This window comes from Leguminivora glycinivorella, chromosome 13 (assembly GCF_023078275.1).
Source record: "Leguminivora glycinivorella isolate SPB_JAAS2020 chromosome 13, LegGlyc_1.1, whole genome shotgun sequence".
NCBI lineage: Eukaryota > Metazoa > Arthropoda > Insecta > Lepidoptera > Tortricidae > Leguminivora > Leguminivora glycinivorella.
The window spans coordinates 22,273,405-22,291,498 of NC_062983.1; the positions used below are offsets into that span (position 1 = coordinate 22,273,405).

The window sequence follows — 18,094 nt, forward strand, 5'->3', positions numbered from 1 at the left end:
CAACTTTCGTGATGGATCACGCGAAAACCATAAGTGCTAGAACCAAAGTGTCAATGAATGATTTGTAGTAAATTTATTAAGGATTACTTCGTTCCTACGTGCTTTTTCTGTATCTTCAACAGTTTTGTCAGAAATCGAGAAAAACCGCATTTTCGGCACTTTAAGGGAGGGTAGAGGAGTGACGCAGAGGGGGGAGGAGTGGGGAGGGTAGATGAAAAATAACTTCGGTCTATAACGTACATATTTCAATTAAAAAAACCTTCCATTAATTATGCCGTAATTTTAGCTAATTTCCCTGTACTATGTGACGGAAATACTTTATGGTACTTACCTAAATAGTGGGCGTATACACTACCAATCTCATCAGAAGATATTCGTTCAGATTCAGAAATTTCAGGTATCAAATATCAATACTTTATTACTAGTGATTATCAGTAACATTAATAAATAGTTACTAATACAGATGCTACTGGATTCTACGCGTAATTATAATTTAGTACATGGTGTTATATTAGTGTAGTGTGTGAACTTCATTATTGTGTTCCCTTATTATGTGTTTGCACGAACAATTAATTACCTACCATGTGAATGGTGGAGACAACCCAAAACGCTATGAGAAAAAGTACCTATCTTGAAGTTATCTAAGCCTAAAATAAACTATGACAGGTCTCGATGTTGTCTGTCCATCACGGCTTGCGTTACATCCTAGAAGAGATTAGATTAGTCTTAAGTGCTTCGCAATAAACGGAATCTCCTATCTCCATTATCTTGATATAAGTACCTACTAGTTTACATACGTATTAACATTAACTGGGGTACTTTGATGCAATCGACCTCCAAGTCAGTCATAAACTCTCGTTTTGGAAATTTTGCAAGAAACTTAACAGCGCCTGCAACTTATATACGAGCAATGGAATAAGTACGATATAGACTGAAAGACAATCCCTAGTAGAAATTCCCTTCTGTCTGTCTGTTAGTACGTTACCTATTGATGCTTAAACTGCTGAACTATTTTATTACAACGAATAATGTACAATGTAACAACCTTCGAAAAAGCAAAAATCTGCCCTACACCTTCGCACCTGAATGAATGCCTGTCGTATCCAAAGTCACCCCAGTAGACGGGCAGTTTGACTGTCGTTGGACACCCCATCTACCAAAGATTTACGAGCCACGACATCAACAATACCGAACAACGATTGAATCCTCAACACGGCTACATACACATATACATATGTATTGCTATGTAGCTATGCGGTAGCCTGCTTGTCGGCGCGCCAGTCAGCTGATATCGATCCGGCAACCCGGCACAACTGAACGTACCCCGACTTCCGAACAGGATAACTAAACAAAGGATGATCAGAATGGGTCGGGTAATGGTAATACTGATGGGGTGTCGGGCGAAGTGGTCAGATGACGCGAGTGAACTTGGTACCTATGGAATTGGTGTCGTTTCTCTTTCTCGTGTTATGTAGATTGTAATCTGATAGGAATGTGTCTGACCAATTACAATAGGTACTTAATATGAAGCAGTCTCGAATACTTGACTACATTTTGATGCATGTCAATGGAGTTTTATAGGAAACAAAGAATTTGCTTATCAATGTTCGGCCAAAATATTAGGCCAGTTAGAACGAGGGTGCTAACTCGGTATTCGATTAGGACTTTTAGCAACTAGAAACAGTTCCAAACAATCAGATGACATTGAAATTTTATCATTAAGCAATAGCAGGAAATGGGGCAAAATTATAACTTTGTTTACTTAATAATTCGTACCTAAATGCGGTCCTGTTATTAATACAGTTAACACATTTAAACAAATGAATCAAACATGAAGGGCGAAGGGTCTAAATGGCAATAACAACTAATCCAACGTAGGTATACATACATTTCATGAAATAGACGGTGCACGATGTTGCAATAAAATCATTAATATTAGATATCGCTAACCTAAAGCCTCTGCGCAAACAGCAAGCGTCCGATTGTAAACAAAAGCCAAAACTTACCTGTACGTTTATTCAAATGAGGGGTTGTTCTCCCCGATTCCTCCTCCTCAACATCCGTGTCGAAAGAGAAGGGGAAGCTCTTGGTGGAGCCTACGAAGCTCGCAGACATGGTTTAGGTGGCTAACCTTAGTTTCAGTACGCGAACACGGCCGCTCTTGTCAAAGGCGCGTCGCGAACTCGCGAGTCGCGATGCGAAGTCGAGCCTTGTATATGTACGCAGTTCCGACGCCGACGGATCTTGTTGAGATAACCGGTGGAGGCGAACACCTGTGTGCAGGAAGGATGTCCTTATACAGATGTAAATAAAAGAGTGAATATAAAGTAACATACTTAACTTCTACCACAACAACTCATTAAAAATGTAATTTCTGTTATGTTGACAAATGTTCTCTGTTTTATAATTAAAAATTCCTAACTTTCATTTTTGACGATGCCTAAATATATGTACCTACTTTATAGAATTTATTTCAGGAAGATAAAGTAAGTACCTATTGCCCATGCAAAATTCCTAGTAGGTACATCATTGTGCAACGTGGGGAGGAAGATACATTTTGCAAACGAGAGTAAGTGCCAACGGCTTGGCGCCCTTGTCGGAGCGATTTAGACTCGAGTTTGCAATATTCTTACGCAATATGTATAAAAAATAGGTATGTAAAAAGATAAAAAAAGTTAAATACGGCACTAGAAATTTCATAACTCCCTAGGGAGAACGATTTTCTATAACTCCCGCTCCGCCTGCGTGCAATTGCACATGTACATTTATTGTAGAAGTCTGATGAAAAAAAAACAACCAAGCCAGACACAGCTCTGAAAACTCAATCGATTTCCTTACTCCAAGACTTGTGCGCCTGTATCACACAACACTTACACACCTACCTATTAGCAAGCTATTAGATTGTTTAAGTGACTAAGTGCATTAGACGGGCATTTTTCCGCGACTCGGGGTCGGGGACGACTCCTTGAATAAAAAAAAAATTGGGGGACACCTTACACAAACCAACCTAGCCCCAAACTAAGCAAAGCTTTTGTTATGGGTGCTAGACGACGATATACAAATATGATATGAGTACATTGTTAAGGAAAAGCGCTTAACGACTGGAACATTGCGGCTATGTCTACATATTTCTATAGGCAATGCGTATACCCGTACTACTACCAATATATGTGGCAATGTCTAATGTAGGAATTGTGTTCCTTTTCCTTTATAAGGTCAAGGTATATCATAACACAACGTACTTATATGTACATACTTCGGCGCGCCTGGAGGAGGCCGGGTCGGAACGGGAACAGTGGAAATCCTTCCTAAGAGCCCTATGCCCCTGATGAGGAACAACAGGATATAATCATCATCATCATCATATAATAATGTTATACATCATTGTCGGGTAGCTATCACATCACTAGGCGCGGTTATTAAGTTTATGTTTGTTCTAAAATACTTATGTACTTTAATAACTATTTTCCTGCAATCTGGATATTTGAAATCAATAATAACAATGAACCTCGTGTTTGTGCCTTATAAGATGCTTTTGCTAGATTCGAATTTGACGATTTTTGCTATGAATTTTTATGTAGGCGCAAGAAAATGTTACACCACTTTGCTATTTCAGTGTTCCGCAGCTGGGCATGTCCCTTTCTTAAACCATTCGATCCCCAAACTAGCAGATAATTACTAATGTCTGCCTGTCAGGTTCCAAGTAAAGTAACTGTCACCGTCACTTTTGCATGGGTGGGTAGTTTTCGCTTGAAAAATATACCACTTGCTTGATGACAACTTGTGGGACATGGTTACGTTCGCGACTTTGGCGCATTGACAGCTGATATGAAGATTGACAAAATGAAATTACTTACGTCAAATTAAGACCTAAATAAATCTCAACTTCCACAGCCAATAATGGTCGAAATTCTGATTATTTATTCGTTTATATTGAAGCAATTGAGGGGAACTACACTACTAATACTAAACTATAAAAATAAAGTTTAGTCTATTTAAAGCCATCAAACTTGAATGGACTTGTATGTACAGTCGACTACAAAGAGATGTATCCATTTTTTCACCTTATTACAATGCAATAAGGTGAAAAAGTGGCTACATCTCTTTGTAGTCGACTGTACATGGCTTCAGATCAATATCAAGCTAATACATTCAGATCCCATTTTCACAGTGACTTAATACAAATATCACAGGGTAAATCAATTGAAACAAGGCATTACGACCTGCACAGATTTTATTGACAATAACACATTGATTCCTGTCCTATTGCCGCATGCAGACACTCATTCCACCATTTATTAAATAACTATAATATTGTCTACAGATTAACTGGTTCACTTCTTGGCTGGCGCCTGCTCATCGATGGGGTCCAGCTTGGGCTCCTCGAACTTGAAATCAGGGAACTTGGTCATGTCCACTCCGGAGCCACCACCATACTGCTTCTCAAGCTTTTCCAATTCGGTCTTAAGTTCCTTCTCAATGGCTGGGCTGGGGTCTACCAGTTTTCCACCTCTGAAAAGGAAATTTCAAATAATTATGTGAAAAATAAAACTTACAACTATAAAACAAATGTAAAGTTAACTTAGACAATAAAACAAAGGCAATATGTTTAACATATAAGAATCTCTTTGGAAATGTTTAAAAGTATAATGTTAAATTAGTAGCATATAATTTTAAATGTACCTACTAAATTAATTTTACGACTAATGTTAAATTTTTAATAATGTCAAGATTCAGTGACAGTTCCTGATATTTTAATGGAAAGGGAAATAAATAAATAATAAAATTCATAAAAAACGCACCAACTTTTCTTGTTTACTCTTATTTGAGCATACCAATCAGGATCAAGAATTACACTTTCGTTTCATTAAGGTATGTGTGCCTCAAAGCAGTTACACATAATATGATACAAAACACCGTGAAAGAAACAGATAATGTTGATTTTAAATGCCAACACTAGTGGTTACGACCGAAAACCAATATAAATCGCAAGGTCAATAAGAACTGATAGGATTGATCCTTACGCGCTCTTCTGTTTGTATTCCCTGATCTTGTCAAGGAACAACTGCTGGATAGGGTCAGAAGCCTTCTGGGCTGCCGCCAAGTTGCGGGTGATGACCACTGAGGCGCGCGCTGCCCGAAGACCACCGAAAAGCGAAGAAGTCAGCATCTGAAATATAGGAACTTAACCTCAAACACTTATTACATAACTAAAGTAAGACTGAATGGTTTTCTGAACGAATCGTTATAAAAGTATTTTATAAGAGTCAATGAAGCTAATAGCAATAAATATCCGGATAAACTGCACGAATTATAAAAGAAATAATACCTTTTATTTTTTCGACTGTCTCGGGCCGTCTGACAGTAGTGCTTAATGTTGCCACTGGACAATATAGGTAGATTTAAAATCCGCATTTTCAACACAGGCAACTCAGTTTTATTATATTATACCATATACATTTTAGGTCTTCTATACATGACCAATTAGACTTTAGCAAATTAGCAATTTTTTTTAATATTAATTAAAAATACTCCTTATGGAAATACAGCCGAGAGCATATATATGTACTTATGTCAGTAATAAAATCTTATATTTTATTAAACAAGAGTTGACAAAAAATATTTGAAAATTCACATGTGTAGATTAGGTCTTATGGGTTGTTTCCCCTTATTGTTTTCTTTTTTTGTCAAGTAAAAAAAACATTTTCCGTTTCTCTTCACTTCCCGCCAAGCCCGCCATTTCTCAAAAGCAAATTGAACACGAGGCACGCCATATTCTTTTGCTCCGTAAGTTCTAATTTGCAATAAGTATTTCAATTTATCATGATGAATATCGCTGATATTGAAAAAATTGCTAATCGAAAACGGATTAACGCTGAAGCAGAAAAGCTACGCGAGAAAGTTAACAGAGAGACTGCTAATATTATTAAACTTAAGGTATGTTGATATTTTTTTCAAAAGTTACTACTTTCCATTATATTTTACAGGGACCATTTAAGTTTGTTGTTGAATGATCTCATATTTTTTTTAATGAATAGGTTGCCCAAGATACAGCTTACTGGGATTTGAAAGAAAAACTTCATCAACTCGAGAACAATCATGAGCGCCTACAGCAAAACATGGTTGAAGTGCAAATGCAGCACGAAGCGATATCGGGTCAATATCAAGACGAGCTTAGACTGCGACCTGAAACATTAAACAAGTAAGTTATGTTTAAATTGAATTAATTTTACTATTTTATTTAAATTAATTTACTATTTCATTTCGTTTTTCCTACCCTATTCTTAACTTAAAAACTTCAGGGATTGACAACCTTTTCTTGACAGGAGATTTAAATTACATACTTTTCAATAACTAAAAAAACTGGCCAAGAGCGTGTCGGGCCACGCTCAGTGTAGGGTTCCGTAGTTTTCTGTATTTTTCTCAAAAACTACTGAACCTATCAAGTTCAAAACAATTTTTCTAGAAAGTCTTTATAAAGTTCTACTTTTGTGATTTTTTTCATATTTTTTAAACAGGTGGTTCAAAAGTTAGAGGGGGGGGACGCACTTTTTTTTCCTTTAGGAGCGATTATTTCCGAAAATATTAATATTATCATAAAACAATCTTACTAAACCCTTATTCATTTTTAAATACCTATCCAACAATATATCACACGTCGTGGTTGGAATGAAAAAAAATATCAGCCCTTTACATGTAGGGGGGTACCCTAATAAAACATTTTTTTTTTCATTTTTTATTTTTGCACTTTGTTGGCGTGATTGATATACATATTAGTACCAAATTTCAGCTTTCTAGTGCTAACGGTTACTGAGATTATCCGCGGACGGACGGACGGACGGACAGATAGACATGGCGAAACTATAAGGGTTCCTAGTTGACTACGGAACCCTAAAAAACGGTGTTTTTACCTTTACAGGTTGAGTGGTACTCGTGAGATCTGCGATGTTTTAGAAGAATACAGCGAGCGGCTTAAAGCAAGTGTGTCACGTTGCAAGAATGACCAAGCAACTCTAGCTGAAGCCTACAATAAATCCGGCCAGCTTGTTCGGGAAATTAAAGATAAACAAACCCAGTCTGAAGAGAAGAACTTGCAAATTATTACCAATTTACAAGAAAAAGGTTCGTAAAATACATTTTTAAGTTTTGTTGGCAGTTGGCACATTAATATAACACAAATAATATCGTTATTATGCTCATTTTGCAGTCAAACTTCTTGCTGACCACAAGGAGCAAATGTCTCAAGTATTTACTTCATCTAAACAGCAACTAGATTCAGAGTTGAATGACGCTCGAACCAAACTTGCCACTTCTCTTAGCCAAAAAGACGAGTTGTTTGTAGCTTTGAATGATTTGAGCAGAAAACTGGATCATACTAAACGTGAATTGGAGAAGGTAATTTACAAATACAAGCAAATTTCAAGTTTTCTTTACAGAAACAAAAGGATAAGATTTTTTTTTTTTTTTCAATTTTCAGAAAGATGATAATATCGCTGACTTACAATCAGACATGAAAAAATGCATTCTAGAATGCAATAATCACATCGCTGACCTGAAGAATGCTAACACTCAACAAGAAAAAGTGTACGTTGGTTTCGTATAAGTAAATTATTTTTCATGTATGTTAACTTGACCTTGCTTAGCTGTCGATTGGTAGATCCTAAAAGTTTTTCATGTTTTAGCCTGAAAGAATGTACCGTAGCCAATGAATCTCTCAAGAAAGCGCTCCAGAACCAGGAACAATTCACTCAGTCGATTTGCGATCAGAATAATAAGCTACAAGAGAAAATTTCATCTTTAGAAGAAGAACTAATATCCAGCTCTAATAAAATAAAAGATTTGGAAAAGAAGCTAGAGGTAGGTACTTAATGATTAATGTAATCTTGTCATTTTTAAATATATCGACGTATCGGTTGTAGCTATCTTTGTAATTTAAATTTAGTGTTTTTTGACAGTATTGTATGTATACAAATACCTAATATTAAATATTCTCCAGGAATCCAATTTGGAGTGTGGTGATCTGATGAAAAATATTAAAGTGCTTAATGAGAAGACAGAAGAGTTGAAAATAGAAATAGAAGAGAAAAAGATGGTAAATTAGTCAAATAAGATATTTTTATCCCAATTGCACTCATAGTGTTCTCTATTTTAAGTGTTGTTTAATATAGCTTTTAGAACAATCGTTGATCGGACAACAAAACTTGAAAGATCAAGTTTTGGCACTGGAAGAGCAGAAATCTGAAACTGTCGTTGAACTCAACAATGCTACCCAGGAATTAGAAATCAAATCTATTAAAATCGAGGAATTGACTTCAACCATCCAGGAACTACAAGTAAAGATTTCTGAAATGGAAACAACTCTGGAAAATAACAAGTAAGACCGTTGTTCTAGGTAATTATGCGTATACTGTACTGTTACATACATTATAGAACTTGTAATTGTTTTCAGAGCCGAAAACGTAACTAAAATCGAAGAGATCAGTATCATATTAGAAACCAAAGTAAAACTTATTGAAGAGAAAGATAAAGAGCTGGACTGTAAAGCATCTACTATCAATCAGCTCATGTCTGATCTAAAGAATGGTACCGATGCTAGAACTAAACTAGAAAACAACATCGAAAAGATGAAAAAGGATATGGAAACTGATAAAAATATTGCAAAGGAAAATGAAAACACTCTGAAGAAGAAAATAGAACAATTGGAGAATACTGCTAAAGTATGTAACAACCATTTTTTAAGAAATAAATTATTAATTTAATTGATCAATATAACAACATTTCCTTCAACTTTCAGGAGAAAGAAATGGAGCTATCAAAACAAATGTCCATAATATTAGAGACCCGTAAGGAGAAGGTAGGTATAGATAGACGATCAACCAACTCTTGGCACTAAAACACACGCGAAATTTAAATTTTCTATATGCATTCACCTTCGATCCTACATTTTTAAACAGCTTTACTACTAGCCCATTATGGGATGGCCTTTAAACAATATAAAAAAACGGATATCAAGAGTGACCGAGACACCCATGTAAAAAAAGTGTAAACTGCAAAGTAAATATTTCTATATTCCTAATTGTTTTTATTTCTTTTTTAGGATAGACTTCAAGAAAAGTTGAAAAGAATGCAAAATACAATAGATAACATCGAAAAAGAAGTTACAGGGCGCTCTGCTGCTGCCGCACAGCCAACGCGTCAGCCAGCTGAATTAGATGATAATGCGAGAATGATCAAACCAGCACCGCCAATCAAGGTTTGAAGAAACAATATATATTTTATTTACAAACAGACCTTCGTTCTTCTCAATGAATTGTAGGCAACTTAGGGCCAGTTGCATCAACCACATTTGACAGACACATCATCGTCACGCAACAGATATCTATGGAACTTCCTATATAATAAAATTTAACGAACGCTTTAACGGTGACAGAAAGTTTGATGCAACCGGCCCTTAGTGTTATTATTCACTCATCACTGTATTTGTATACCTTCACAGAGAGTTGGCATCCCTGCTCCGAAGAAAATCCAAAAGTCATCGGGGTACACAGTACAGAAAGAAAAATCCAAGAAAGTAGACAGTTTACTCTTTAATATATTTAGCGACAGTGACATGGAGAACGACCTTATGGCTGACGTAAGATAATACGTTACAAAGAATAAATTCATCAAGCCCTTATTTTGAATTGATTGGTATATTTGTTGTTAATTTACTGTTACAGCCAGCGCAAATAAATCGTCATTTCGATGCTATGATGCGTGGTGACAGGGTCTCACCGTTGAGCTTTAAACGACGTGCCCCCAATTCGGGAGCTCAAGATGTAAGCACATTTTTTTCCTTATTTCATCATCACCCTGTCCCTGATCTGTCAGTATATCCTATGCATTCACAGTTTTTAGAAATTACTGTATGTGTACGTCACCGGCATAAATCACTGATGATTTTCGTACCTTGTTACTTTAACGTTGTGTTTGAAATGTCATACGAAATCGTCAAACGATTAAAAGCGACAGGGTACAGAAATCATCACTTATTTATATTCGTCAGAAAAAAAATTGTCTTTACTTATTATAAAAATTGAAGAGTGTGTGGTGACTGGTGATTGCCTAATCGACAATGCGCATGTGACACCTCTGGAGTTGCAGGATCGTACTCTTGTTTGTCACTAGCAAGCCATTGTGGTGTATAAAAAATATTTTTTTATAGTTTTTATGATGATTTCAGGAAGTAATATCTCTTGCTCAATTGAAAGAAGCAAAAAACAAACGTTCCTTATTCAAAAACAAGCGACCGGATAACAAAGCCAAGAAATTGAAGCCTGAGGAATGAGGATACGACGAATAAGTAATTTCGTATAATTTCTGAATTACTCAACGTAACATAATATTCAGCTTAATTGCTTCAGTTGTTTTTATCACTACTACTTTGTTTTATGATATATTCAATAAGTCTAAATTCGGACCAAGGTTGCAGGACCCCTGAACATTTGATTGGTTGATTTTTCTTAGTAGACTCTTAGAATATTTTGATCTTCTTTGTTATATAACTCTGTCAACCAAGTCTGGCAGTAAATAAGAACAAAGAAAACTATATGCATCCTTTTCTTTAGGGTGCTAGAGAAAAGGATACCTATAGTTTTCTTACTTCTTATTTACTGTCAGACTTGTTTGACAGAATATAGGTTATAACTGTAAAAGGATTAAGACTAATTAAATGCTTACCTACCACAAAATAGCTTGTATCGTTTTATTTATATTTCTTGTTCATAGAAAACAAAATAAACTTAAAGTGCTAACACATGACCGTACCGCTCAAGATCATCCAATGACTGTCCTATAAGTAGAAGCGAGAAAGAGTTATTCTTTTCTCACTCTCACTCGTGTGTATGGTGCTGCCGTTTGTTAGGTAATTTTATTTTGGAAATAAAGAGTCTCGAACATGTCTCACTGCCCTCACTGGTCTCACATGATGCGACACACCATGAAGAATAGAGGTAAGGACGAAAATCTATCGAAGTAAAACGGCTGAGCCTTAAAAATTGCAGTTACAAATTTCTCCGCTTGGAGCGCATATAAATAGGTGTCCCTCAAGAACGTTAGAAGTTATTAAGACTAGGCTAATTTCGTCAAGATGAGCAAGTACAGAGTATAGACGTAGCCCTGTGGTAGTGCACTGGCTTCGTATGCAGACGTTATCGGGTTCGATCCTGGACATCGGTCTTTTTTTTTATATGATAATTTTATTTTTGTATATTTTAATTGTATTCAGTTCTTTTTTTAATTTATATAAATGTTTACATGATAAGTTAATGTTGTAAGTCTGGCGAATGAAATTTCCTTTATTTTTGCATAAATTTCAGTTTAAAGTTGTAACATTTATTTTTAGATAATAAAAAAAACTCAGAAATGAATATCTGTAGAAAAAAAATAAAATAGCTCTTCAGGATTTTAGCCTGGGACCTCTTGCATCGTAGGCGGGGTTACTACCGAGAAAGCTAAAAGATTGTCAAAGTCTTACGCACCTCCGATTGCAGCGCCACCTATCTATTGGCTCTATTGCTTTATATCGGCACTTCTGATACATAAAGATATTTCTCCTTACCCTCTATTCTTCATGGACAAACGTCAATGTTGACATTGCTGACATTCATTTGACAAGCTGTCATTGATCATAGAACATAGAAGTTTTAGGTGATGCCGCTGCGTTTGCTTACTATTTGTGAATGTTTATTATTAATATAGTTGTCGTTCTTCTTCATAATTTTCATGAATTAAGACAAATATTCTGCTATCATATAATCTATTTACGATCGATATGCTAGAGAAACAGTAAGAACATTAAAACAGAGGTTATCCGGTGGTGAGTGGTGAATATGGAAAGGGGTAAGATGTCGTCTTCCGGGCGCGGAGGCAAGAGCAAGGCCCCGCAGCACCCGCAGGACATCTTCGCGCTGGGCACCAAGTCTACTGTCGTCGTATCGCGAGACCAGGAGAAGAGGAATATACACAAGCCTTCAAGTAGTGGTGGGTACATTTTTAACGTTTTTAGTTAAATCTTGAGTATCATAAAAGTATCAGGGGAAAAGCCCGAAAGACATATTCTGCTTGACTTGCTAATATGAGTCTAGCACAATTTGACTTGACAAACAAAAATTTAAAATATACATCTTCAGAAATAATATTTAACGACTTAGTGCACAGAACTTTATTTATATAGAAGAAACAAGTTCATCTATTTGTATAGGGGCCGAGTGTGTCAAATTTTGTACTGAAGTTGTTTCTTGCCTGTAATTTTAAATATGTCTCAGGCTCTTGATTGTTCATAATTTTTGTGTTGTTGCAATTGAATATCACGTAACGAGGCATTTTTTATGTTTTGATTGACTTCAACTTACAAAAATTGACGCCCGAAAGCTGCAAGCTGCGATTAAAGACGGACAACTCAGTGGATTTCACTGAGTTCATTTGACACGCTAAGTAGATACGTTTGCTTGATCTATGGTATATATGACATCTGTGACTTAGTGCCTTCCAATTTGACAAAATCAACACGACATGCTGCCAATTACCTTATTTGGTTTGTGTATATGACTGCTTTGAGCTTTGTTATAGGAGTGGAACGCAAGCGCGAAGGCACATCAAGTTTTGGCGCTGCTCCACCCACCAAGAGATCGAGGATTGGGTCTCCAGCAGAAGCAGTTGGAGGGACATCCCTAGAGGTTGATCCCGTGGACCTTGTTCCTAATGTGCTGCAAGCTTTGGATACCCATAATTCTGACAAATTAGTAAGTATGTTTAAGATATACTTATGTCTATATTACATAGTTGATTATTATATGTTTTACATTAGAAACATATTAGATGAACAAAACCTCAAGAATTAAAAAATCTGAATCACTTCCTTGGTATTTATTCCTTCAACTGTGAAGTGAGTGGGATTACTAAAGTAACTTGTCCTGAAATAACTGTTATTTGTTTACAGCTCGGTCTTCTCACAGGCTCAATCCGCCTGCTCAAGTCCCAACGCTCCAAACCAGACCCAATCCTCTGCATGAGTATGCTATACTTGTGCAAAATCCGGCCCAACATGTTCGCACATGACGTGGTGACACAGAGTTTGTGCACTCTGTTAAAGAGGGAGCAAGGGGCTGCGTTTAAGAGTAAAGGGAACCCGCTTGTGTTTGTGCTGGCCTGCAATATGCTGTATGCTGGACATAGGGATAGTAATAATTGGCCTGATACTTTTATTAAGGTAAGCAATCAAACACATATCAAGTTGATACATTTGTTGACTTCTCATAGCAAACATGTTAGTGTGAAAAATGAATGGACTAGTTCACAAATATTTTCAATAAAGCAGTTGCCATTGTAACTGTGAGGTCTAAAATTTATGTATTTGTCATGCATGAAAGTTCAAAACCCTGAATTATATCCAGTATTCATTAGAAGATTTAGACAATTTTAGGGTTTTCTTAATAAAATAATTTTAACAAGAATAAGGGCTGGTTGCATCAAACTGTCTATCACCATTAAAGTGTTTGATACATTTTATTGAATGGGAAGTTCCATAGTCATCTGCATCATGACAATGATGTGTCTGTTAAATGTGGTTGATGCAACTCACCCTTTATGGTATTTTAATTTATATTGAATTTGTTACAAACAGGTATACATTGAAGATGCTTTAAACGAGAGGTGGTGGGTGGAATGCTCGTGGTGCAAGTGTCTGGTTGAGAATATTGCTACTGCCTTCAGCACCAAGACTCCTCCTCCGCACCTGATCCCATCAGATAGTGCACTTGGTAAGTCTCAATCACCTTAAATCACATAGAAATACATCATTTCAATACAATACAATTTATTTATTAATCGATGGAATTAGGCGTTACTTTGCGGAAATCCATGTTAATCGTAAACTAGAACTTTCCTTTGCTAATCCGCGAATACTAACAATAATAATATTAGCACTGATTGACTTGCACGTTATCTATTCGCGGATTAGCAAAGGAAAGTTCTAGTTTACGATTAATTTATTTATTGTTCGAATGTGAGTGGTTATAAATGATGGTAGGGTTAGTATTTTGTAACATCACAATCTGTCAGAATGTATTATTGTATTATTGTTCAAATAAAGTTATAACTTGATAAGTAAACATGACTTTGTTTATTTTGTAGGACTTTAATGTAAGAAAAATCTTCATTCATATTTCTTGTAGTTTCAAGGCAGGTCCACTTCACACAACACAGAACAAGCTGCATCCTAAGTAAATTGTCATGCAAAGTTAGTAACTTGACAAATTCTCGTTATGCTCCTATTATCATTTTTGCGAGCCACGGAGGTGGTAGACGGTGCGGCAGTATGCGAGGTGTGCGAGTTGTGACTTCTGAATGTGCCAGGGGACGGACACATGGACATACATGGTTGGCTTTACACTTACAAGTATGACTCCCGCATGGTCAGAGGGAGTGTCACGTTCGAGTTTATCAAGCTACAGACACACCATGGCGCGTCTTCACTGACGAGCTGCAACTGAGTGGACCCTGGTCTAAAAGCCCGTTTGTTTATCAGCTGCTGGAGGCACGATGTCGCCGTCGGGGTCGGGGTCTCCACTGATGGGAAGCACGGAGGACGATCCTGACAACACGGACCTCGAGTACACCGTGTTTCCCAGGTAATTAACTCATCTCTATTAGAACTAATGTTATCATATTTCAAGGGTGAAGACCGGAATACGAGGAAACTGAAAAGTAGGCTTACCTCACAGCAGGCAGTAGGACACTGTAGAATCTTTAGACTATTGACTGACTTGATTAGAAACAATATATTTAGACATTTGTAAAACAAAATTATTTATACAGTTTCAAAATCTCACTGTTTAAATTGTTTCACACAGATATTCGAGTAGCTACGAAACCGTGGAAGCGTTGGTGCTGGAAGCGATCAAAGAGCAGATCCAGCGGCGAGCCGCGCCGGACGCTATCGGGAAAGGATTCTTGAAGTTGTTGTCCGCTACGTGTGGTTTCCCTGAGGTAATTAAGAACGGTAGCCACCCAAAGTAGCCAAACAGTGAAATAAAAAAATATTGCGAACTTTTCATTTGTGTCGTAATAATTTGTAGACTTATGTTTAATAGATTTGTCACCTAATGATGCCATAAATAAGCACTATTAATTTCTCAATCTATTTCAGATCCGCATGATATCGGCCTCCCGGCTCGAAGCGTGGCTCCACTCGGGCAAGCTGTGGCGCGCGGCGCAAGAGCTGCTCGCATACGTGTGCTGCAACGCGGACGCGTGCGGGCCCACTGCCGCGCGCGACCACGAGGTGCTGGCCCAGCTGGCCCGCATGCGGCTCAAGACCAAGCCGCTGCAGCAGGCGTACCAGGCCTGCCTCAGGTAACGTGTGTCCACTGCAGCTGGCGGCTACACTACAGGAGCTGCTCGCATACGTGTGCTGCAACGCGGACGCGTGCGGGCCCACTGCCGCGCGCGACCACGAGGTGCTGGCCCAGCTGGCCCGCATGCGGCTCAAGACCAAGCCGCTGCAGCAGGCGTACCAGGCCTGCCTCAGGTAACGTGTGTCCACTGCAGCTGGCGGCTACACTACAGGAGCTGCTCGCATACGTGTGCTGCAACGCGGACGCGTGCGGGCCCACTGCCGCGCGCGACCACGAGGTGCTGGCCCAGCTGGCCCGCATGCGGCTCAAGACCAAGCCGCTGCAGCAGGCGTACCAGGCCTGCCTCAGGTAACGTGTGTCCACTGCAGCTGGCGGCTACACTACAGGAGCTGCTCGCATACGTGTGCTGCAACGCGGACGCGTGCGGGCCCACTGCCGCGCGCGACCACGAGGTGCTGGCCCAGCTGGCCCGCATGCGGCTCAAGACCAAGCCGCTGCAGCAGGCGTACCAGGCCTGCCTCAGGTAACGTGTGTCCACTGCAGCTGGCGGCTACACTACAGGAGCTGCTCGCATACGTGTGCTGCAACGCGGACGCGTGCGGGCCCACTGCCGCGCGCGACCACGAGGTGCTGGCCCAGCTGGCCCGCATGCGGCTCAAGACCAAGCCGCTGCAACAGGCGTACCAGGCCTGCCTCAGGTTAACAAATACAATAATTTTTGACATAATTATTCTGAAGTACCTAGTTTTTATATTGTTTGCTTAGCTTTTTGTGACTGTGTAAATATTGTAAATGGTTTTTACTGCATGCTTTGCATGACCCAAAATATTGTACACCAGAAATGGTAGACTGCTGAAAAGATACGACTATTATTATTTTTGACATCTTTTATACGTGTATCGTCAAATGTCGTGGGTAGCAGACTTTCAGATTAGATCCTACCGACCGCGCCAGTACGATAAGCTCCATATTCTATGCTAGGTTTAAAAAAATTAGAACTAAACAGCTGTATACTGCTTTCTTTAATTGTGTACTGCTTTCACAATTATATTTTTGTCATCAGGGAGATGGTGTCCGACAGCCCAGCACTACTGCGCAGCGTGGTCACGCACACAATCTACAACGAATTGTCCAACGTGCGCTCCCCGAACAACATGGCCGTGCTAGCCGCGCTCATACAAGCGCAGCCGCAAGCTGTACCCGCCGCTATGGCGGACACCTATCAGGTACTGTATACACACACAACTGTCTCACACACGCAAACTCATATGATATGACTACTCCGCGGCGTGGTCCGACACACACACAATCTCCAAGCTGTCCACTGTCCAACGTGCATACTCACGTGTCAGGAGCTATTTACCAGCATGTTATCCTTAACTAGGCCCCACCCAAAAGTTGGGTTAATTCGCATTAAGGGACCTAACATCAAATACCTAATACTCATCCATGTGACCTAGGAAGTTGAAATTTGGTGCCCAGATGGATTCTCTTCTCATTCTCGTGTCTGTGCAATGTACTAATTTTATTTATTTGTTATTTTATTTATTTATTTAATGATAGTTTTGTACAACAGGAATTAGTACTTCGTCAAGAGGACTACCTGCGTCCACTTCGCGCCTTGTCTCGAGAATGTGTGCGCGCGGCGCGGGCCGATGCCCAAGCACTGGTACCTTTAGCGCGCGCCCTCGCTATGCCGCCGCCACACGAGCCACCGGCTGAGGTATAACTCAATCAATATACGTATATTGTACAGTCAAGTGCAAAAATACGTATCGAAATAATCGTCTCATAAATATGGTACTACGCTCTTATTACACCGGACTAAGATGCTATAGGACATATTTTTGAGTAAGATGTGTACACCCATATTTTTACACTTGACTGTACGGAATTAGTTCATTTTATTCAACATTTATGTTGTTTAGTTGCTCCTCCAACTTCGCGCACCACAATGCATATGGAGCGAATAGTTTTCCATCGTATTTGCTCTCAGTCTGAGTAAAACAAGTACCGACGGTGGTCGGTGACTGAAGTAGCATGAGCATACGAAAGTTTCCGAGAAAATACAATTGAAAAATATTACGCACTACATCTTTCTGACTAAACTAAGTAGGTATTTCGCTAAATATTTGTGTTAAAGAATCATTTATTTCTCAAAAAGAAATTTACATTTCACTTATATATGAGAAACATTTTTCTATACAATTTGATGAATAAATTTACATAAATTGAAATGACATAAACATATGATGACATACATTAAATATGATGTTCTTATTTTTTTGCAGATCCGTGAGCGAGCGTTCAACTCCATAGCCGACCTGTTTTGCTGTCTATGCCTAGTAACAGCGTCGCACAGCAAGCACATCCCTGAGTACCGTCAGCAACTCTGCGTCATTCAGTGCTGTGCACTAGGATGGCTGTTGGACACGGCCGCGGCGGTGTACCGTCCGCAAAGGCATGACTTCCAGCTGGCGCTCAATAAGGTATGACGCAAAAAGTATACGATACAATTTTGCAGTAGGGACGTCAGTTTGAAAAAATCGATAGCTCGTAACAAATACTTATGGTGAACATCCTGTTTCAGTGGTAATTGAAATAATTTATCTCGAAAGACAGCCGGTTTACTGTTCATTCACGTTGACACCATATTGTAGATTGAATCACGTCCTAAAATTTAACTCTTGTAATGTGTA

At 38.6% G+C, this 18,094-nt stretch overlaps 4 protein-coding genes across 5 annotated transcripts in view; 2 read left to right on the forward strand and 2 right to left on the reverse strand.

Moving 5' to 3' along the window:
* Window positions 1-2,189, reverse strand: part of LOC125232769 (AMP deaminase 2) — a 51,251-nt gene extending 49,062 nt beyond the window's left edge. Inside the window, exon 1 of the mRNA XM_048138545.1 lies at window positions 2,007-2,189. Coding sequence (XP_047994502.1) covers window positions 2,007-2,115 — 109 coding nt within the window. The 5' untranslated portion in view covers window positions 2,116-2,189. The remainder of the gene's footprint in view (window positions 1-2,006) is intronic.
* Window positions 2,190-4,216: 2,027 nt separating this feature from the next.
* LOC125232802 (ATP synthase-coupling factor 6, mitochondrial) lies at window positions 4,217-5,446 on the reverse strand. The gene is made up of 3 exons (XM_048138582.1): window positions 5,330-5,446; window positions 5,025-5,170; window positions 4,217-4,512 (listed from the first exon to the last, which is right to left on the reverse strand). The coding sequence occupies exons 2-3, from the start codon at window positions 5,168-5,170 to the stop codon at window positions 4,335-4,337; spliced, it is 324 nt and encodes a 107-aa protein (XP_047994539.1). The 5' UTR covers window positions 5,330-5,446; the 3' UTR covers window positions 4,217-4,334.
* Window positions 5,447-5,656: 210 nt separating this feature from the next.
* On the forward strand, window positions 5,657-10,575 carry LOC125232816 (interaptin-like). The gene is made up of 14 exons (XM_048138603.1): window positions 5,657-5,937; window positions 6,039-6,202; window positions 6,920-7,122; window positions 7,208-7,395; window positions 7,478-7,584; window positions 7,683-7,857; window positions 7,997-8,092; window positions 8,169-8,374; window positions 8,450-8,717; window positions 8,795-8,854; window positions 9,098-9,253; window positions 9,497-9,634; window positions 9,720-9,818; window positions 10,223-10,575. The coding sequence occupies exons 1-14, from the start codon at window positions 5,824-5,826 to the stop codon at window positions 10,325-10,327; spliced, it is 2,079 nt and encodes a 692-aa protein (XP_047994560.1). The 5' UTR covers window positions 5,657-5,823; the 3' UTR covers window positions 10,328-10,575.
* A 1,112-nt stretch (window positions 10,576-11,687) lies between these two features.
* Window positions 11,688-15,828, forward strand: LOC125232422 (integrator complex subunit 1-like). 2 transcript variants are annotated; one of them, XM_048138078.1, is made up of 8 exons: window positions 11,688-12,021; window positions 12,610-12,782; window positions 12,980-13,249; window positions 13,664-13,799; window positions 14,567-14,669; window positions 14,892-15,027; window positions 15,188-15,256; window positions 15,432-15,828. In XM_048138078.1, the coding sequence occupies exons 1-8, from the start codon at window positions 11,871-11,873 to the stop codon at window positions 15,570-15,572; spliced, it is 1,179 nt and encodes a 392-aa protein (XP_047994035.1). In that variant the 5' UTR covers window positions 11,688-11,870; the 3' UTR covers window positions 15,573-15,828. The 2 variants fall into 2 exon arrangements, with proteins under 2 accessions (XP_047994035.1, XP_047994034.1); XM_048138077.1 differs by lacking the exon at window positions 15,432-15,828 and having other exon boundaries at window positions 15,188-15,400.
* Window positions 15,829-18,094: the final 2,266 nt, after the last annotated feature.